This window comes from Musca autumnalis, unplaced genomic scaffold (assembly GCF_047663935.1).
Source record: "Musca autumnalis isolate F117 unplaced genomic scaffold, ASM4766393v1 scaffold_2, whole genome shotgun sequence".
NCBI lineage: Eukaryota > Metazoa > Arthropoda > Insecta > Diptera > Muscidae > Musca > Musca autumnalis.
This window is the reverse complement of record NW_027411755.1, coordinates 89,512,605-89,536,323: the sequence shown is the minus strand read 5'-3', so window position 1 is coordinate 89,536,323 and position 23,719 is coordinate 89,512,605. Positions and strand designations below refer to the sequence as shown.

At 34.8% G+C, this 23,719-nt stretch overlaps 1 protein-coding gene across 2 annotated transcripts in view; it reads right to left on the bottom strand.

Moving 5' to 3' along the window:
• The window catches only part of LOC141394202 (phospholipid-transporting ATPase VD), a 136,202-nt gene that overhangs the window by 16,328 nt on the left and 96,155 nt on the right, over positions 1 to 23,719 (bottom strand). The window contains exons 7-15 of one of the 2 annotated variants that reach the window (XM_073968178.1): positions 14,354 to 14,720; positions 13,590 to 14,291; positions 13,322 to 13,468; positions 12,536 to 12,704; positions 12,307 to 12,477; positions 12,006 to 12,191; positions 11,747 to 11,947; positions 11,492 to 11,679; positions 11,283 to 11,423 (exon numbers count right to left, since the gene is read on the bottom strand). In XM_073968178.1, the coding sequence (XP_073824279.1) occupies positions 11,283 to 11,423; positions 11,492 to 11,679; positions 11,747 to 11,947; positions 12,006 to 12,191; positions 12,307 to 12,477; positions 12,536 to 12,704; positions 13,322 to 13,468; positions 13,590 to 14,291; positions 14,354 to 14,720 (2,272 nt within the window). The remainder of the gene's footprint in view (positions 1 to 11,282; positions 11,424 to 11,491; positions 11,680 to 11,746; positions 11,948 to 12,005; positions 12,192 to 12,306; positions 12,478 to 12,535; positions 12,705 to 13,321; positions 13,469 to 13,589; positions 14,292 to 14,353; positions 14,721 to 23,719) is intronic. The other variant, XM_073968179.1, reaches the window with a different exon arrangement.

Genomic DNA, 23,719 nt, shown 5'->3' with positions numbered 1-23,719 from the left:
TAAAATAAGTAATGGCGACAAATTGTTCGGTATATCCGTGGTTTTCTATAAACGGTGCGGCAGTAGTAAGCTTTATTTTATCTCTCTATTACATATTAATCATTGATACGGCTTAGGGGAGTACTAAACTCGTCTTTATTAACGTATATTCAAAAAATATACAAAACTGTAGTAACAATTCGTTTGGAAATCTACTCGCGGGCACAAAATTGTTGTTACTTACTACCGTGATCGTTTTCAACAGTCTGTTGTGTATAAGAAAACTAATGAAAATTGCATTGGAAAAAATAGCTTTGTTCGTTATATACGTAGTTGCTTATAACCGTTGTTCGTTATATCCGAATTTATCTGTAAAAATCTTTGTTTTATCTCACTTTTACACCTAAATAATTTAAAAAGATAAAAAAACCTTTAATTTCGCTGTTATTAATTTTTGTCTCAAAAACAGGGCAAACTACCTATAGTGCATTGGTGCAAAATGTCGTGACAATGAAATGGTGCAAAATGCCATGACAATGAACTGGTGTAAGTTACCATTACAGTGAACTGGTGCAAGATGACATGACAATGATGCCGGTAACAAGCGGTCTCACTGAAAGATACGTTCACACATTAAAAACCAAACTAAAGACCATGGAAAAGGATTTAACACCGTTATGCGAAAAAAATAGATATCATACGACCAGGTAAGCCAGAAAATGCTTCACCACCTTCATTGATAGTTCGTCAAGTGCATTGGTACGAGAGAGGTAAAACTGCTTGGAACTTTGGTGTCATCGCTAGAAAAAGGGGAATCTACATTACGAGGTACTACAGGATACTGGTTACAAGCTAAAGGACATATCGACCAATTTCGTAGATACAATGTTCCAAAACCTGGTCAAGATATTAAACCAAAACATGAACCGAAAAACATCCGTAAACCACCCAATCGGAAGTTTGGATCGAAACATCTATCAATAAACGAACTACCAGAGCAGACGCGAGTATCTACGCCTCCAGTTCAAAGTTAACCAACCAGCAGCAGCACAACTATACGAAGATCTAGTAGAGATGAAAGCCACCAGCATATTTCTCGGATCATGTCCGTTATTGAACCTGTAGTGTCGTCATAGTCCTTTATATTAATCACAATTAATCAGGGTTTAAAATGCTAACGCCATATTAGCAAAGGCATCAAAAATTTGGTGCTTTGCCTGCTAAAATCGCATCAAAATATGTTTAACAACAATGATAATAAAACAGCACCGAACACACATGCTCATATTTTGCAGCACACACGATCAACACATATTTGAAAAGAGAATGAGCAACATAGTTTCAACGGTTTAAACGCATTTTACATTTAACAATGTTTTATAAAACATGCATCATTTAAGTTGTCAATTCCATACAATATCTGTCAAATAAATGACGTAAACTCACAAAACACCTGTTTTAAGTGCAAGTGTAAAATGCCAGGTTTTCAGCAAACAATAGTTTTTGCGATAAGTGTTACCAATTGTAAGGCATTAAAAATCACGGTATTATTAATTCCACTATTTCGTTCAAATCATTGGCGAAGCCGTTTAATAATTTTTTATTTTTAAACAGAAAAAAATGGTATTTATTGTTGTCTTTTTAGTACGAAGGTCATTTATTTGTGAAAGTTTTATTTAATTGAATTAATTGAGCTATCATGACCTACGGAGTATTGAAAAAGTGATATCTAGCGAAGACCACACACATCCAACCGATATGCTACGATCGTTTGACTGGTGGTTACTTCAGCTGATCAGGCATGTTTGTCCAATACACACACATATACAATCGAAGGTGTTTTTCCTTCATGAATTGTATTGCCTTCCAGTTCGGAAGTTTGATAGATTGGCAGTTGCTTATAACGCTAAGACATTGACCGACTTCCGTATTGTCAGCTGCTTTGTTTTCGTCCATGAAACTAGGGGTTCTTAAATCGAGTTCCATACTAGAGTAATTTTATGAAATTGCAGTAGTGGGGAAATCGATTTAAGAACCCCTAGTTTCATGCGCGAATACAAAACAACTGACAATACGGAAGTCGGCCGTTGTTGTTGTAACAGTGTTTATTATTGTGTGTTTGCGTGTTCGTTCTTCTGCGCAATCTGGCTCTGGATCTATCTCCAGTTCCAGGGATGGGATGTAACCACAGATCCACTGGAGTTAGATGAGTAGATTCGGCAGGGCAGTTGAAAAGGTTCAGTGTGCCGCCCAATCAGAATTTAGGCGACTGCAATATCACGAGCGTAATTGAGCGAAAACAACTCTGGTTTGTCGTGGCAGCTGACGCTCCTCAGCTGTGATAGATGGGGGATGTACTCCGAGGACTTTATTCGCGCTGAATTTGCTTATGATGTCATCAGGGTAGGTACTTGACGGCAGGATCGTACAATCATCAGCATACGTTACGATCTCAATGCCGTCTGGAGGGGGCGGAATACAGGAAAGGTAAAGGTTAAACAGTTCCGGAGATATCACCCCACCTTGGGGAACTCCCAGTTTCACTCTACGGGGTTTCGACTTCTTGTTCCTGAATACCACGTACGACTGGCGTCCACACATATAGTTGATTATCCAACGTTTCAAGCTTGGCCGGAGGGTTGTCTGCTCAATGTCCTCAAACAGCGTGGAGTGCCTGACTGTATCAAAGGCTTTTGATAAGTCAAGCGCCACCATCACCGTTCTATCACACTGCCTTTCCTGGTTGAGTCCTCGACAAATATATGCGGAGATGGCGTGCAGCGCTGTTGTCGTGCGGCAACTAGATGGCTATTTCTGAGTCTTTGCTACAGGCGACAAAAGCGAAATCGGCATGTACGATTCACTATTGCTGGCATCCTTGTCTGGCTTCAGTAGCGGGACCACCCTCCCCATTTTCCATACATCGGGAACAATGACGGTGGCTAGCGACAGGTCGAGAACTTTAGGGAGATACTCCACTTCCCGCCCATCCAGCTGTTTCAGCATTACCATGGAGATTCCATCAGGGCATTCGCAACATCATCCATTGTAAACTGTGGTGGTTCATCTTCCGCAGGAAGATATCTGATGCGACGTAGTACTCTTCTCTTCACCCTGTCACTGCCGGGGTGCTCGAAAAACTGTCGATTGAAATATCTTGCGCACATCTTCGGGTCAGTCAACTTAACGTCGCCAAACGTGACTGAGGTCCAATCTTCCCTCCTTCCGGGGTTGCAACTCTTCAGATGATTTAACCATTTGTTCCGCTTATGTTCGCCGACCAGCCTGTTAACTTCTAATGTCAGCTCCCTGACTCTGGGGTCACTGGGGTTGGCACGACGAAGATCGTCACGCTCATTTGCTAATCCCGTCGCCTCTGCTGGGAAGTTTGGTCTTACTTCGGGTATTCCACCAGCAGGTATATGGCGAGCAGCTGCAGCAGTGATGATGTCTCAGAATGTCCTTTCCGTTATCCGAACATCAGAAGCATTGGGCAGTTCTCTGAAGCTCTGAAACCTAGCCAATCGGCTTTCTTATGATTGACGAATGTGCGGCGTTCAGAGGTGATGAAATCGGGTGGTCTGCTGATGGAGACAATTATGGGGAGATGGTCTGGTCCAAGGGAAATGACGGTGACACGATAGTTATGTCTGGCGAACTGTGACACTCTCCTCAAATTCTGGTAGGAGCGTCCTAATTGACCGTGCAAAACGTAGAGCTATCAATCTGCTCATCCAGCGCTGAATCCCTCCGAGGTCCGAATGCCACATCTCATGATGCGCATTAAAGTCCCCCAAGACCAGACGGGTCATTAGAGTCAGGCTCAAGCGAGATAGGTCTGTATTAAACAGACTGGTGCAAACGAAAGCTAGTCCCCCACCTCCACTTCTGGTGCCCCTAGTTTCATGCACGAATACAAAGCAACTCACAATACGGAAGTCAGCCTTATTGTTGTCTTATTAGAATAAATGTTCCTTTCAGATCTATTAGATATGATCAATTCGTATATACAGATTTTCACCGCACGTTTTCAAGATGTCCTTAATGGAATAAAGGTCTCCGAGTTGAGATGCTACTAGTGACAACAACACCATTTTCAAATGTAATTCAAAACATTTTAGTTGTAATTCGTAACATTTCATTTGTAATTCGCGAATTTCTTTTGTAATTCGAATTATTCTATTTGTAATGTGAATTATTCCATTTGTAATTCGAATTACAAATGTGGGAACAGAAGTGTGAGTGAAGTTTAGAGAGAGACCAATGATGTTTAGCTATGATGATGTCCCGTTACAATTATAAAAATGAGTTGCATTTACGACGCGAACAAATAAAGACGTTCTCAAGACGGCTCGCATAAACGACGATTAACGACGATCATTATTCATGTTTCTTTTATTTTAACTTTCCTTTGTTTTAATTACAATTTCATTTTAATAAACTTGAGCTAAATATTATATTAATTAACCCTAGACAAAAGCATTGAGTTTCATTTAAAAAGGAACCCTATAAATTTGGGGACTCAACCGCGATAAGGAAAAATAAATAAATTTGAAGACGCCGATATGAAAAGAAATAAATTTGAGAACTCAATCGCGAGAAAGAAATAATAATTACATATGCCAACTCAATTTCTGTAGTGTTACGTAACGTGTAAATTGTGTAACAAACGTGTAAACAACATTTGAGGTTATTTAAACCATTCGATTAAGTCGTGTAATTGTGAACAATTATTAAATACATGAAACCTGATGTATTTAAATCTCCACAGATTATTTTAAACAATATTCTGGAGAAGAGGTTACATGTTTAAGAAAACACATGTATGTTTTATGTCTTGTAAAAAATCAATACGTTCAAACAATATTAATGTATGTATGTACAAATGTTTTAAACGACGGTACGGCTCGGTTCGGTTCGAAATAAAATTCTATGTATGAAACAACAAAAAGACTCTTAACTTTGATTTAACCTTGAAACTAATTTAACCTTGAGTTAGAAAAAACGCATTTGCAAAAAGTTTGAAGCGAATTACAACAATGCCGACTCTCGGAGATTATGACGTCATACGCAACAATTTATCTACGTCCAAAAGAACAATAACAACGGCACTGCATAAATTTATCTTTGGCGAAGAAGGAGATCGATCAAACAGAAAACGATTACGCAATTTTGAAGGGTTTGAGTATGCAGAGGACAGCGCTGAGTATGAAGAGAAAGTGAAGTACATCAAACAGAACTTGTCAACAGCCGATTTGGTCTCAATTTGCAATTTATTATGTTTGAGTTATGACGTTGAGGATTTATGTGCTCACATATTCTCAAATTTGAAGAAGGGTATGCTGTTAACAAACGACGTCGACGTTGAGAGTCAAGCAGATGATGACGAAGCAGAGAATGAAGTAGACGACGCGGAGAGTCTAACAAATGATGATAAACCGGGATCGATAAATGACAATGATTTAACCATGGTACCGAGAAAAATAGATGATAATGTTGTAAACACCGTTAGTCAAAATTTGCAAAGCAGAGTCCGTATGGAGAACAACAACTTTTCTAATGGCAACGAAGATGGGAGACAACATATTTTAAAACAACAACCAACGAATAAAGTGCATAGCGAGGACTACGAGAATAATAAAGAGAATATTGCGACTGCTGGGCAATATAACCTGTCACTCCATGTACCAAAATTTGCGATGAATTTCAGAGACATAGAGGACACAATAAGAAATTTCGATGGAAGCAAAAACTTGTCAATCCGCTCTTGGTTGGATGAATTTGAGGACAATGCCAGAGTAATGTGTTGGGATCAGTTTCAAATGTTTATTTTTGCAAAACGGTCACTAAAGGGTTTAGCGAAATTGTTCATATCGAGTGAAAGGAGTATTACGTCATACAATCAATTAAAGAAGGCTTTGTTGGAAGAGTTTGATACTGTGGTAAATAGTTGCCAACTACATAAAATGCTCATGGAAAGAAAAATGTTAAAAAATGAGAGCATTCAAGAATATTTTTTGCACATGAGAGAGATTGCATCAAGAGGTTCTATTGAAGACAAGGCGCTCATGCAATATGTAATAGAAGGTATTAAAGATTCGACGGTGAATAAAGCCATACTTTTTGGAGCGGAAAACATAAATGAATTTAAAAAGAAACTTCGATGTTATGAAATGATGCAGTCTTCAACAGTAAAGAAAGAATATGTTACGCCGGTACAAGCAAAAATGCCCAACAAAACTGAAAAGACTGAAATGAAATGTTATAATTGTGGAGCTAAGGGTCATACATCCAAAAAATGTCCAAATGCTGGCAAAGGTTTGAAATGTTTCAATTGCAACAACTACGGCCATATTTCAAAAGACTGCCCATAAAAACAAAACGGAAAGGTTCGACGAATTAATTCAGACAAAGATATGATGATAAACGTAAAGTTCAAAGAAGAGAATTGGTTTGCCTTATTCGATACTGGAAGCAAGTTCAACATTGTAACTGAAAATGTCTACAAGGTTCTGAATAAGCCTGAACTAACAAAAACAAACTTTTATCTTGTCGGATTTGGAAACAATAAAATAAAGCCAATGGGATCTTTTGAGCACGAGGTTGAAATTGATGGTGAGAAATACAGGTTATGTTTTCAAGTTGTACCAGCTACGTGTATAGATGTCGACGTAATTATTGGAAAGGAATTTTGCTCTTACGCTGAAGTGAACATAACACCGGAAAGAATACAGTTTAGAAAAGTGAAAGACGATGAATCCGAAGATGTTTACAGTATGATGGCTTTGGATATTTGGAACGGCGCAAATGACACGGATATTGATATGTATTGGAGAAACGGCAAGTGATGACGCTAAAGAAAAAGTTTTAGATTTGATTAAGAACTATTGACCGGAAAAGACCAAAGGAACGAATGTGGAAATGAGAATAACATTAAATCAGGAAGATCCAATATTTTGCAACCCACGGCGACTTCCTTTAACTGAGAGATATATTGTCGATGACCAGATAGATAAGTGGATGGCAGAAGATATAATAGAGGTGTCAAATTCTGAGTTTTGTAGTTTTAACGAAGAAACGTGATGGAACTCATAGATTGTGTATAGATTACAGAAAAATAAATAAGGTAATCGTAAAGGACCATTTTCCATTACCCTTAATTGAAGATCAACTGGATAGGTTACAAGGTGCAACGGTTTTTAGCACAATTGATCTGCGAAATGGTTTCTTTCACGTGCCTGTAAATGAGGAAAGCCGTAAGTACACATCGTTTGTAACACACAATGGTCAATACCAGTTTAAGATGGTACCATTTGGACTTACAAATTCACCAGCAGTGTTTCAGCGACATGTCAACGCGATTTTTAGAAATTTGAACAGAGAAGGTATTGCCTTACCCTACGTCGACGATATTATCATCCCAGCTAGCGACGATGACAACATGCAAAGAATATGGACTTGAGATTAATTTGAAGAAATGTCATTTTCTAAAGAAGCGTATACAATTTCTTGGTCATGTAATTGAGGATAAGAAGATTTACCCATCACCAGAAAAAACTGAAGCCATGATCAAGTATCCACCACCCAAGAATTTGAAAGAAGTTGAAAGTTTTTTGGGACTTGCGGGGTATTTTAGGAAATTTATTCCACAATGCTCATTAATATCAAAACCGTTATCTGATTTAAAATCAAGTAAAATTTCTTTTTATTTTGGTCCAGAACAAATGAAATCTTTTAACAAATTAAAAGAAATGATGGCGAGTCAACCAGTTCTGAACATATTCAATCAAAAGTACGAGACGGAACTTCACACGGATGCATCGATTGATGGTTACGGAGCAGTGTTGCTGCAGAAGTCTCCTGATGATGGTTTATTGCACCCAGTTTATTTTATGAGTAGGAAAACTACTGAGCAAGAGAGAAAATATTAGAGCTACGAACTAGAAGTTTTGGCAATCGTGGAGGCGTTAAGAAAATTTCGTGTTTATCTAATTGGATTGAAGTTTAAGTTGGTTACGGACTGTAACGCGTTCACCAAAACAATTGAGAAGAAAGACATACCAACAAGAGTAGCCCGATGGATAATGTTGCTGCAAGAGTATCATTTTTATGTGGAACATCGCCCTGGTAATCAAATGCGACACGTTGATGCCTTAAGCCGACATCCTGTGATGTTTATTGGCGAAGATAGTTTGACGGCGAGAATAAAACAACTACAACAACACGATGACGACCTGAAAGCAATACGGCACATTCTGAACGATCAAACGGATTACGATGGATATTTCATGAAAGGTGGTGTTTTATACAAATTGGTAAATGATTTGGAATTGCTGTGTGTACCAAAAGGAATGCAAAATGAAATAATTAAAAATGCTCACGAAAGAGGTCATTTTTCTGTAAAGAAAACAAAAGAACTATTGTCAAAAGATTATTTCATTCCGAAGTTGGAAGAAAAGATTCAAAAACAAATATCAAACTGTATTCCTTGTATAATAACGAATAAGAAGAAAGGTAAACAAGAAGGAGAATTACACACAATACCAAAAGGAGAGATGCCATTGCATACGTATCACATCGACCACTTAGGACCGTTAGAGTCAACAAGTAAAATGTATAACCATATTTTCGCTGTAATCGACGCATTCACTAAATTTTGCTGGCTCTATCCTACTAAAACAACATCAGCACGAGAAGTTATATCTAAATTGCAACTACAAAGTTTAACGTTTGGAAATCCAGTCAATATAATATCAGACCGTGGTTCAGCTTTCACCAGCGAAGACTTTAGGAACTATTGCCAATCCGAGAATATTAATCACATGAAAATTACAACAGGTCTTCCCAGAGCAAATGGACAAATTGAACGACTTAATTCTGTAATTATTTCTGTTTTATCTAAACTTAGTATTTCAGATCCTACGAAGTGGTACAAGTATGTTGGAGACGTACAACGAATAATAAACTCAACTTATCACCGTAGCATTAAAATCACTCCATTTGAGCTGTTGGTAGGCGCGAAGATGAGAACAAAAGAAGACGTCAAGATTAAGGAGCTAATCGAAGAAGAATTTATGATGGCATATGACGAAGAACGAAATGAACTACGACAAAAAGCAAAACAACAAATATTGGAAGTTCAAGCTGAGAATAAGAAAACGTATAATCTTCGACGTAAAGCTGCTAGAAAATACAAGATTGGTGACTTAGTGGCGATTAAAAGAACTCAGCTTGGAGGAGGTCTTAAATTAAAACCGAAGTATTTGGGTCCATATCGTATCACAAAAATCAAGCCTAATGATACCTATGATGTCATGAAATGCGGAGATAATGAAGGTCCTAAGCAGACAACAACTTGCGCAGAGTTTATGAAGCCTTGGCCTGTAGGAGAAGAAGAAGACGATGATGAATTACTTTCGCAGGATGGCCGAGTTGTGGGAACAGAAGTGTGAGTGAAGTTTAGAGAGAGACCAATGATGTTTAGCTATGATGATGTCCCGTTACAATTATAAAAATGAGTTGCATTTACGACGCGAACAAATAAAGACGTTCTCAAGACGGCTCGCATAAACGACGATTAACGACGATCATTATTCATGTTTCTTTTATTTTAACTTTCCTTTGTTTTAATTACAATTTCATTTTAATAAACTTGAGCTAAATATTATATTAATTAACCCTAGACAAAAGCATTGAGTTTCATTTAAAAAGGAACCCTATACAAATGAAATGTTAAGAATTAGAAATAAAATTCTCGAATTACAATTAAAATAATTCTAATTACTTCTGAAAAAGGTGTAGAAGACTTTGCCATCAGTCTACAAACTACGGAAGGTTTAATTACTATGTATGTATATCATTTTCACCGTCATTACTCCAAAACACATTACTTGCAATCAAACGTTTTAAATAAAAACACGTAATAAAAAAGTATCAATCGGCTTTGCCGACAGAGATATATCCCAGCCTGTGTGAGTGGAAACTTTCATCTACAGAGAGATCGAAAAGCGGCCACACAACCAAAATCCTTCCCCCTAAAAATTAGGTATTTTGAGGGTTTTCTGAATTTTGTGGCTATTTCTGGACGTATGAACTAGGCGACAAAAATATGGATTTGAATTAAAGCTCAAAAGTGTTGGGGAGGAGGTACCTGAAGGAAAGCATCGGCATAGTTCATTTTGGAAGTAGATATTTTTTCTGGAGTCATTTCTTTTCGTTTGCTTAAGTCTGGAGTATTCCCCCATTGGCTTAATTACTTTGGCTCATTACTTTCTTTACAGAGAGTAATGTTTACAAAACTCACTGACAGCTTGCAAATCTACTGATCGCTACTAATATCATGATTTCATCCCGGCGAAGGGAATTATCAATTGGCTTTTCAGTTTTTGAAATGATCTTCATTTCATTTCGATAGATATCGCGCCAATTAGTCATTTCATCTATGTCTGGTAGAAATTTTATGAAGTGCAAAGTTTGGACCAATTTGATTGCTCCCTTCGAGAGTTATCATTCACACCATTTTACAGAAAATTTTTGAACCCACCCTTCGGTTGGTCCGGTATAGCCCATCGTCGAACTTAACTAAGCTTGGACAAAATATTACGAATGCCAAATTTTGGCGGACATGGCTAAATCGACTTCAAATCGTCTGAAACATATTTCGTTCCAACATACTAGGTGTATATTTCGATGAGGCACATTTTTGGCTGTATCGAAGTGTATATACCCTCTTTACCCTAAAGGCTGAGTGCATAAAAATTGGAAATAAATACTAAGGGATGGACAGTAAGCCAAGTAGCATCTATAATTACATATTACGTTGTTTGTGGGACAGCATATATCATTTAGTTCTCAAATAAATAATTATAATGTTAAAGTCAGTATTATTTGTGTAATTAAAATAGGTTAGTGTTTATTTGTGTATTAGTTCGATTCAAAAATAAATAATAAATTAATTTAATAAAATGATAAATAATCAACAGTATTTAAATAAAGACACACAACTAATATAACAAAAGTAAATCAAAACAACTTTTAAATAAAACAATGGTCAAACATCTACAAAAAAATATTGATAATAAAAAAGGCAAAAAACAATGTAAATAAAATTGAATCTAATTTGTGACTATGTTGAGTTTAATATCGTTTGTATTTAATTTTTTACAGCGTGCATGATATATTGGAAATATACATAAAAACTAAAGGAAATATACATTTTTATCTTTAAAATAAGGCAGACTTCTAGGTAATTGAAATGGTTTCAATTTTTTTGTTTATATAAATATTAGTTGTGTGTTCTTTACCTATATATTGATGAAGCAGATGTCGACCGTGACCAAGTAACTAATAGACCCTCACCTCTATGACGTTCACGTTTGTTATGCAATAAAACTTTTGTGCTGTCATCAGGACACAATGTGGTTCTTAGAACCGTAAGGAGCAGACTGAAATAATGCAAAACAAAAAATTGTTTTAAATTTTTCCACAATTTTATTGTGTACAAAATACTTACCGTGGTAGAACAGCTATTACTGCCGATAATAAAATGACAAGCCAATGAATTGCAGAACGAAAACATCGAAAGATCACCCAATAACTAGAAGGAAGGCCGAAACAATTGACGCACATGGAGTTGTAAATAATTGAAAACAAATAAAAAGAACCCAAGCTTAAAACCATTGAAAGTACGTGAAGTATTGTCTGTAAGAAAAGAAATGAAATGTACATTATTTATATGTTAAATTTTACGATTTTCTTCTCTAGTTACCCATGAGCGTATTTCAATTACTCCATGCAATAAATTCGTGTATAAACAAGAAGCTGTTATGGTGGCACCGAATTCCCATATGCCCACATCCGAATCAGTATAGGCACATAAAGCTACAAAAAATACTATCAGACTTTGATACAGTGCATCTAAGAGCACTATCCAAAAATCATGTGGTTTATACGCCAAACCCAAACGACCCTGAAATGTACATACAATACGTGAGTATAATTTTGTAAATATAGATTACCAACATTACATTTTTATACAGATATGTATTTCTAAGCAATAAGTCTTCTGGCACTCGTTGATCATAGACACCAATAGCTAAAGGCGGCAGCGAGGTGAATATTAAATTATACAACATTAAATACATTTGGTCCATCATTACAGAACCGGAAAATCCGCAGTACAACTGGTACCAGAATATCAGGAACACAAAGGCCTAAAATGGGATTAAAAGCCAAGTATAATTTTTAGTTTATAGAATAGAAATGGGAATATTTCGAATCATTAAAGGATGCAACAGACAGTTACACTAATAGCTCCCCTTTACTTACAGCATTTTTGTAGAAAAAGTATAATATCATACGTGACAAGCGATCATAACACCAATACCCGTGGGTAAGAAGTAAACGCTCTAAATAGCGAAAGCGGGCTACTGTAAAATCAGCAGCCATTACAGCTTGTGTACCTTCTTGGCCAGATATACCAACACCAACATCAGCCATCTAAATGAACATAATTATATTACGATAAAACAAAAATGGGTCTATTTTTCATACTTACTTGTATCATTGATACATCGTTAGCACCATCGCCGATGGCTAATGTGCATAATCGTAGCTCTTCTTTAACCACTTTGACCAAATATGCTTTTTGCAACGGTGTTGAACGGCAACACAATACTGATGCGCAACTTTTAGCCAATTTTAAAAAAGGCCTTATAAGTTTGGATCTATATAAAAAAATCTTAGTTAGAACTGCAATACACAAAGGGCGAGCATTGATGGAAGAATGTTCAATTAGAATATGTACAATATTTTACGCTTTTTAAATGTATTTTTTATAGGATGAAATAAAAAGGGAAATTCTTATTTTCATGCGCTTAGCCAGAGCAATATTTTCCATATGACACTGAGGCTCAAAGACAAATAGTAATTATTTTATAATTTTTCACCTTTTTAGGGAATTGGTTATTTTTCACATGGGCAGACTATTTTTAATATAAACATCTTTAATATACCGGTTGTAAAGCTTACACATTTTGAATTCATTAGCTTTGTTGTACATCAGATCTCTGCCGAATTCTGTATATAATTCGACAGAGATCTATATAAACCAAAGAAGAATATACTTATTGAGGCTAAGAGAACAATTTATTTTCTAGTTTTTAGTGCATCTAAAAATAAATAAACAAATAAATAAAAATATTTTTTTTTATTTTTGCCTATTGATATGAAAAAATGGAAATTAATTTCTCCGTATATTACGGCTAGGCTATTCACAATCAAATGGGGTGAACATTTTTTCATCAATGCTTGCAACTATGTATATGTCACATCAAATACACACCTTAAATCTAATATAAAAGTTAAGGTTTTTCCATCGACCACGAGGGCACGTGGTTTTAAGCGATGTGGTGCTACTTTGGCTGCTTCTACTTCGTTTAAATAAAAGTTGATGGCAGATTCCGCAGCGTCTTTTGAGCGGGCTGTTAATCTAAAACATGATTGAGTAAATAAATACATTTTGAAAAATTTATATAACATAATTTTATGTTTCTTTCTCTTATTGCTGTAATTGAAAACACTAGGTAAAAATGGAGACTATTCTAACTCACCTAATTAATTCCATTTGTTGTGTAAATAGTTTAGCGGAATAAGCAATATTAATAGCAGTTTCTGGTTTATCTCCAGTCAATACCCATATTGATATTCCTGCAGCCAACAATGATGAAATTGTTTCAGGTACACCTTCTTGTAGACGATCTTCGATGCCTGTGGCACCTAATAGCGTTAAGTTGCTCTCAAGTTTCGCAAATGAGTCACGCAAACGACGTTCCCGATTTTCCATTGACATTTCGATTTCCTGATGTCTAGCCCACCACTCTGTATATTCTGCAGGATTTAAATTTCTCTTAGCCATTACTAAAATCCGCAAGCCTTCACGAGCGTAATGATCGAGTTGTTGTTGGGTTTTCTCACGTATAATGCCATCGGGAGAATTTGGTGAGCACGGAGCTAGTACAGGCATTATTGAACTATCAGCACCTTTGGTATAGAGAACGATCTCTTGTGTACCAGTGCGTCTTACTACAATTGACATACATTTCCGACTGGAATCGAAGGGCAGTATTTTCAAAACTTCATACTCAACTAAACCCTTGTTGGGTATGCTCACTAATATGTGATTAGGACTGCGATTAATAAGGCAACAGTCATAACTGTAGGCTGCGTTAACCAATGCCAATTCGTCGGGACTCTCAGCTTCATACAAAGGACGGCCATCAGGCGTTTGATATGTTATATTGTTTTTTTGTTGTCTAAAATAGCAATATACTGTTAGAGTGTTGGAACACGTCTATAACATAAAAGAGTTACTTACTGCAACTTATTGGCCAATCGTTTCGATTGTGCTTTAGAATTTAAAAATGTCGTTAGACTGGTAATCTTGGAATTGATAACCGCTTTAGCACGTCCTGTAGGAGATATGTTGTGTGACAATGATTTCATTTTCATTGGTGGTGATTCTGAGGTAGGCGTTGACTCTGCTGAACTACTTATTGGTGATAGCGATGGTATATGTGATTGCGTGGGAATGTTAAAAAGCAAGTTTGGAGGTGGTGATGGTGTCACCGATCTTGATTCCGCTAGACGTACATAACGATCGGCTGGTATGGCTGATGCTAATTTATTTTGTTGTATAGATGGTGAGCCGGATAAATCGTTTTGGTCCGCTGATGTTTTTACAGCTGAAATGTTAAAAGAAACATACATATACAATTAGTTGTCAACCAAAATGATTATGCCTTAAATTAAAGAGAAAATATTAGAATTTTTTCAGTAGAGATAAAAAACTGTCGAATTATTACATTTGAAATTCGAATTATTCTATTTGTAATTCGAATTAGTCCATATTTATATTAGGCAATTTTCCTTGTGGCAATTGTCAGCCGATGCGACATCTTAGCCTCCAAATTAAATTTCGAAAAATATATACATACAACTTAAAAAATATGGTCTTGCTGTACATGAAAATCACATGTGGACAAAATTATTTTGATAGTTACGCGATTTACACGTATTTTAAAATGCATATAAATTAAAATGGGTTTGGGAACTCTATTTCCATTTCAGAAGCCTTGAGATATATCCTCAGCAACCTAATTATCTCCCTCTATAGGAAAGCTTTTATATTAATGTCTATAAAGCAAAATCCGTATATTTTAATGGGAGATTTAAGCAAAATGAAGGAAGTATTCCTATAGATTTTTCCAAAATTTTATACTACATAATGAATGTGAAGAAATATTTTTTCAAACAAAAAATAATTTTTTTAACCAAAATGTGTTTATTTTGGCTGTGACATCGAAACTATAATACCAATCTGTATGATTTTAGTCTCATTTGATTCGCCGTGAAGTTTTGCTTTCATACGAATTTGTTCCTAATTTTATAGCGGGTAAATGGACCTTTATTTTGAAAAAAGTTGACATACATTCAATAATTTATCAATTTATTATACATTTCGCGAGTACTGAGTAACATTTAACAAATATTATTATAATATAACTTTTTAGTAGCAATTGCTCGCGGTAAAATAATTAGCGTTTTTATAATAATTTTTTCTTTAAAACGAAAATAAAACCGCCATAACTTTTGTCCGCATCAACATAAAACTGGATCGCGAGCGGATTCGTACTGGGAATTTGTTTCTTAACCAATGTACCAAAAATCTTTGATGTAGCGCGAAAAAAATTGAACACTTTTTTTGAAATGGAATATGAAATATTTGACAACATTTGTCATATATATTTTTGTTACACTTTATAATTAAAATTGTAATTATCCTGTATTGTAATTTAAACAAAGAAAACGAAAACAAAATGAAATGTAGATTTTCTATGCGAATATCTATAGAACTGTAACAGATGCAGTGCCCAAATTCTAGGTAAATCAATGGAAAGTTAAGAAAGACTTTATTTCAGCTTGAGGCCAGATTTTATTTTTTCCAATATTTCGCAACGAGTTACTTTGCATCTTCAGGGAATCTACAAAAAATTATGCGTTTTAATAGTAGTTGTGTCTTTTCACTTTTTCAGTAATAATTATTCAGTAACTTCTTTTCATAGAGTAATGCTTGGTTTAAATTTACGAAATCCACTCGATTTCAACTGTCAAATCATAGGTTAAACGTCAAATGAAATCCAGATGAGATTTCATTTGACGTTTGAGCTATGGAATTGACAATTGAAATCGAGTGGATTTCGTAAATGTAAACTTAGCATAAGAGAGATTTTACTCTTTGATACGAAAATAGAGAAAAAAGTAAAAAGACAGCATTTAGTAAACTTTAGCAAGGTAACAGTTGATTACCAAAACAAAAACATTGGCGCCAATGTATGAAAAAGCAATGAAAAAGTTATTCAATTTTAAGCAAAATAAATAAAAACAAGTAAGAGCAGGCTATAGTCGGACAGGGCCGACCATGTGATACCCTATACCACTGTACATTTGCAATATCTTTCCTCCATGGATAAAGATATAACCTGTACATTACAAATTTTACCAATTTTCACACAAAAGTTTTGGTCCTTTTAACCCGCTAAATATTATCTGATATTCATGTTGGTTTGCACACGCCTTCTCCATCATAAACTTAACCTTTGTTTAAAATTTCGCGCCGATCGAACTATTATTGCGACCTACAGAGCGGCTACAAAATCGACCAAAAATTTAGTTTTTGGTCCATTTCATCCCTTTAACATTTCACGATCATCGCCAAAAACTAATCAGTTCTATTGTGGTATAACCCCGACCTTCATACTAAATTTCGTGACAATCGGTCCATAATTGCGGCCTGTAGCTTGATTACAATTTTTAATGGACGGACAGACGGACGGACGGACGGACGGACACACATCGCTAAATCGCTTTATCTCGTCGAGATATGAAGTTTGGTATACCACATGAGGGGTCTACGACGAATATTTCGCGGCGTTACATGAATTTTTGGGAAAACAAACTTATTATACCCTTTTCCACATTGTGGTATAGGGTATAAATATGTAATATATTAATAAAATAATCAATAAATATAGCTAAATCGTAATATTTATAGTATTTTTCCACAAAAATCAGATAAAAATTGAGCATCAGACCGTTAGCAGATGATTAAAAACAGCTGATGGAACTTGCTAAATGTTGCTGGGAAAAATTCTTTCAGCTACTTTTAGCAATTTCTCAGCAAACAATTGTTCTCTCACTTCACTCTCTTTTACTGAACTTTTGTGTTAACCCTGTAGGAAATGTCAATAGTGAATCTATACTGACTTACTACTGACATTGTCAACAGTACTACTGACAAACTGTAGACAACTAATGTAATTTTCTAAAGACATTTTGTATGAACGTGTCATTCGAAAGTCAGTACTGACGATGGAACTAGTATTTCAATAGTAAGTCAGGTTGATGAATTATTTATTATACATCAAGTTCCTGAGGAACCTTGTGTTGACATTGGAGGTAGTGAGTCAGTATAGACATTGGAGGTAGTAAGTCAGTATAGACATTGGAGGTAGTGAGTCAATAGTACCAGATTTTCAATACTAAATTTTTTAACTTATTTGGAACTTTTCATAGATATAACAGCTATATAGTACGTTTAATAAGAAGATGAAGCTACACATTTGTTAAAATACTATATTTCATTAAAGAATAAAACAAATAATATTATTTTTATCTTTTTAAATGGCTAAGCCAAAGATTCCACATAAGTAAAAATTAGTAAATAAAGACAATGTTTTCAAGGCTGCTTAAACATTTTAACATATAAATAATAAAAAAAGTTTTCGTTTTAGTTTCTTGGCCAAGTCGCACCAATGGCTTGTCTGCTTAAAATAGTTCTTCTGTTGCACTTAACGTTTTATCAGGCGATTCGCTGTATGTTGATATAACATCTAGGAATTGAAAAGAATAAACATGTATAAATAAACATAAATAAAAAATATGTCCTTAAATTTGCTTGCCTATTACAGCTGTATAACATTGGAAAAATCTCACAATCGATTTTTGCCAAATAATTCTTCAACATTGTAATTCATTATTATGTTTAGTTGCATTCAGCATTTCCAGCGAGAGGGGACAATATATACATCAGGCTCCACAATCTTCTCTAAAGGTTCCAAATAACATCTAATTGTCGAAATTTCACTACAAATGTTGTTAGTCGCCTCAGAATTCGTACTTTGCTATAGAATTGATTATTTTTCACATGTCTTTTATATTTTCTTTTGCTCATACTTGTTATTGAAATTATATACTTTAAGTTTTCACGATATTTTATTTATTTAAAAAAAAAAAACACTTTTTTCACCAACCGCAAAAATTTTTACGCCAAACAATTAAGAAAATTAAAAAAAGATGCTTCGTTGGGCTATCATCTGTCAATATACACAATGCTTCTTCTTATTAAGGTAAAGGTATCAATAGTTGACAACCTGGTGACAAAGTGTTGACTTTTTCACCATATTAGTAGACAAAGTGGCGACATGTCAACACATGACCCCACACTTCCTACAGGGAAAAGACAGCATTGTATAAGTTAAACAACAATAAAAACAGAAAACAACACAAAAAAATGGACAAATTGCGCTTACATGTAAAACATTATAAACCTATTGCCAAGTGTTACTTAAAAATCATCGTCTAATGTAAATATTGCACTGAGTTGTTTTACATATTTTGCACGATATACTTTTTTGTGTGAGATGGCGATAACAATAAGCAGCATTATCTAGAGTTGGGCAATCTAGTTCCCGGAGCGGATCGATCTTTCTAGTTCCTTTTCCCAAAAGGAACTAGTTCCTCAATATAGTTCCAAATAGTTCCGAGAGCGATATACAGTGTTGGTCACAGAATTAGCACACCCCTTTGGGGCAAAATGATTTTAGTCAGCTAAGAGTTTTGATAGGGCAAATTGAAGTATTTTCGTAAACAAAATCCTTTTCTATAATGTATTTAACAGTTCTAATGATATAAGTGAATAGTATTATCAGTGGTTTTTTGAAAATAAAAGTTTTGTGAAGACGCCCAAATTATCAAGGGGACATATAATTAGCACACCCTATGATTTTTTTAATTTAATTCAATTAATATACAAAAATTAATTTATATTGAAGTTAATTCATATTCAAAACGCATTGAACAAATCATTTTTCCAAAGAAAAAATTATTTATCACCCCGGAATCTCAAAATATATCCCAATAGCGGACCATTTTTCGTAATGTACACCTAAACGTCAAAAATTCGCCAAAAATTTAAAAACAAATGTACAATTGGATCTGAAATTATTGGAATTGTTAACCGATTACTGAAATTTAAATATAAAGTGCAAAAACTTTTCAAAAAGTGTTTAAGGTAGATGATTCATTAAAGAAAGTTTTCGATTTGGAAGGGGTTTATAGAATGAAGATCAATAAAATGCACCATTATGTAAAGAAGGATCAACTTATAACACCATTTGTTATTCAAAATTACAAGTCTGAATAACACCAAAGACCTATCACTACAAAACTGTCAACAAAGCGCTAGGTGAACACGAAGCACATGAGTATGTTTAGGAATATCCATTTTCTAACAATACAGGATTTTGAGGTTTCCTGAAATTGGTCAGAATCCATGAAAGTAGGTATATACTATTCAAGATAAATGTTTTCTGGATTATTGATTTTAAATTTAATCATTTTAAGCTCCGGGAAACATATTATCTTGCGGTCTCACTAGACTATCTCCAATTTGCCTTATGTTCACAAAATTATTGAAATTTGCGTAGGTCCCATAGAGATGAACATAGGTTTATCGTGACATACATCACGACATATCGGTAAAATTCAGTTCAGATGGATAAGTATTTATATAATCAATAGCTCAAACCATCATATTGCAGTTTCTTAACGAAAATTATTGTGTCAAACGGATTTTACAGATGCACACTGCTGGTGGGTACATCCCACTATTCGAAAATTTACAGAGATGAACAAGAATATGATGTTTTGTTTGATGTTTCTATGAACTACTTGCCTCATTGAATTTGTTTACATGTGCAAAAATCGATAAAAAAAAACTAAAAAAAACTGAAATTTCCATCAGTCCTTGGGACCCAAGGTGTACCCCATATAATTCCCTTCTGGCACTGAAATTTCGGAGACTGGTGGAGAATATAACTAGCAGACTGAAACTTATTCCCAAAAGAAAGGGATTTAAAACAGAATATGGACGAACATATTGAAACTATTCACAATATTAGTGATTCTTTTAAGGTGTGCTAATTACGTGTCCAGTGAATTTAGGACATTTTTTAAATTTTTGGGGGTTAGTCAAATTGAAAGTTATGTTTCAGTTTCTGTATTGCGTTGTATTCTTTAAGCATACAACTGAGAATATATTAGTACAAATACTTTATTCAATACAACTACTTTTGAAGGTCTTTTTAAGCAAAATAAATGTTGGTAGTGGGGTGTGCTAATTGTGTGACCAACACTGTAGTTCAATGAGTCTTTCTCTTTCATAGTTCTTGCTATTTCCTTCGTTCCAAAAAGTTCCGAGAGCGATATAGTTCCATAAATCTATATGAATTATCTTATCGTACTTTTTATTTCCTTCGATCCAAATAGTTCCGAGAGCGATATAGTTCAATGAATCTTTCTGAATTATCGTTTGGTGGAATTGACATGATAATAATAAATGAATTGCAGCGATATAACGCGCATGTCATTTACGTTTATTTGCCAATGTGACAGAATCTGAAAACTTAACACAACGAAAAAAGAACCACGTAGGTGATAAATTAAAGGAACGAGATGAACAATAGGAACTGTATATGCTAAAGGAACTATATAAAAGCAAGAGCCGGATATAGTTCCTTATTCGGAATAGTTCCTTGGAACTAGTTCGTTCCGGAACTACACAACTCTAGCATTATCCGTGTCGCTCTTGAAGATTATTCGTTTTGTTGTCAGTAAATTGTTGATGTGTAGCATTTTCCAAGCCTCAAGCTCAAATAAAGTCTTTCTCACATAAATTTGGAAAAGGACGAACAAAAATAACATTGGGACCAAATTTTCGCATACGTGATCGAGTTATTTCGATCGATATTTTAAGTATTTGGATTACGACATCCGTTATCGAATACACTTTCGATTGGAATCTTGCGAGTTTTTGCCCGCACACATTTGCTGTCGAAATGATTATTTTTGTGGCATAAAACGATCTTTATACTACGTAGTAAATATTAATGGAAGCTTTTGCAATAAAACTAAACAAAATCACATACTAATGACTTTTTCCAATAAAATAAAATGTGTAAGAAAGATAGACAAAAAGGGTGATGCTTCTTAAAAATTAAAAATATATTTTCCAATGTCAGAATGCGATTTTTATATTTTTACATCGTGAAATTTATTTTTTTTACAATTTTCTATTTTATACAATTTTCATGTTTACATTTCTTTTTACGAGAAAATTGCTGCACAACAACTTCTTTGTTTAGTCCGGTCAAAATAGACATGCGTATAAGGGGGAAATAGCAAAAATTCCCACAAAGCTGAATTTTGGTGGGGAGCTAGGGTTAGCCATTAGAAGCAACGTCCTAAAAGTCCCCATCGATCCCATGTGTGCAAAACATGTTATTCGGGGTCAAAGGTCATTTTTGGAGACATTATTCAGTTTTTTTAATTTTTCTCAAAAACGGTAAGACTTAGCAAAAGCCGGCTAAAGTAAAAGTTGTAGATTCAATAATTGTCTACAAGAATGGTCTTTACGATTCTTAAAAAAGACTTACCATTTTCGAGATATCGCGATCTAAAAGTCAAATAAATAATTAGCCGCGTAAGTACATTATGAGGCGAACCGGTTAAAGTAACGACACTATGTGTTAGATACTTCCGTAAGCTTTCAAACGATATCCACTTTACAGTAATCGGTTCAGTAGAACCGGGTCTAACCCGGTTTTTAAATTTGGCCTTTCGGATCGAATAACCGGCGAACCGGATCCGCAACTGTTGAAAATTATACATTTCCGTAATCAGCGCAACAAACCCTACCTTCGGACAAAACTTGAAAAAAATCGGAGAGTTTTGGGCTTGGGTCGTTCCCGTTGGGCTTTCGATTATACATGTGGGTTAAATGGGCTATTTTTGCATAAAATGACTCTAACATTGAATAACTCTACTAAACACACTCCGATTTTGTTGGATTTTTTTTTAGATATCTTTAATTTCGCTCTTCAAGAAAATATATATTTTTTGGGGGACAGACCCGATTACTTCGCTTATTTTAGCCGGTTCGTCTGAATATGTGCATATTTCCCTTATAAGTGCATAAAAATCATGTGTTTTTTAGAACAGCTATATCTCAAGAATGGTTCCTTCTAAGAAAAAAATTATAAGAATCAAACTTGTCTACAATATTTACTTTAGTCACTTTTTGATTCGGTCAACCGTTTTCAAAAAATAAATCCAAAAACCTGAAAACCCTTAAATTTTGACCCCGAATAATTTTTTTTTTGCACACATGGGATCGATGGGGACTTTTAGGACGTTGCTTCTAATGGCAAACCCTAGCTCTCCACCAAAATTCAGCTATGTGGGAATTTTTGTTATTTCAATGTCTATTTTAACCGGACTATGTTTGTATTTTTTGTGTTTACCGTTGGTCTGTTCCAGTACTGCAAAAATCTACTAATTTTTACTATTTTTTCGATAACATAAAGGAAAAAATGTTATCGTAGTAAAAAGTAGTAGCTTCTTGCAGGTTCTGGAACAGAGGACGTATATTTTCAACGTTCATTAACTGAATGTATCGATAACTTTTTTAAATAATTTTGAAAGTATAAAGGAATCAAAAAATTTCAAACGTTCGTAATTTGTATTCGAATAAAAACTCACTCGATAACGGATTCGACAATTAGGACCCTGAATAAATGGCAGGAAAGTATATCCCATCTCTTAAAAAATATGCGGGATAGGGTCAAGGGAGCAGTTCTCCCCCTCAGTAGTGGACTTCTGTAACTCATTTTTCGAGTTACCGACAAATATCGTTAAAATTAAAATGTTTATTTATTTATTTATTTATTTATTACATTAACTAGTAGTAAATACAAAGTTAATAAAATAAGGTACACGCAGAAAAATTTATGTTAGAAATATGTTTGGATCCAAACAAATATATGTTTGGGACCGGTTGCAAACAATTATATGTTTGGATCCAAACATAATATGTTTGGGTCCAAACAAATATATGTTTGCAACATTTTGTAACATATCTCAATTTGATATGTTTGGGTAAAACATACTTTTTATGTTAGAACATTTTTTTCATGGGTGGAGAGAGGATGTTTGTCAACGAGAGTAATAACAGTGCTCTCGCGGCTGCGGAATGCTGCTTTATAATAAAGAGTTGTAGGTATTGTATAATAGAAGACGTAGAAGCGAAGAAGGGGGCTTTGGTGGCATGTATGCGTCAAACTCGTGTGTTTCTTGTTTCGTTGTGTTAACCAACGAAGAAGAAAAGAAAAAATGAAATGAATTATATTTTTTTTTTCTTTCTTCAGTGTTTTAGTTGCCTTTGTAGAGTCAAGACTGTAAAGTGAGTGAATAAATCAGTGTTTTGTGTTTTCTTAAAGAAATTGTGTTTTTAGTAAATTAAATACCCAATACATTTTATAATTGAATCGGAAAGTTGAATGGAATT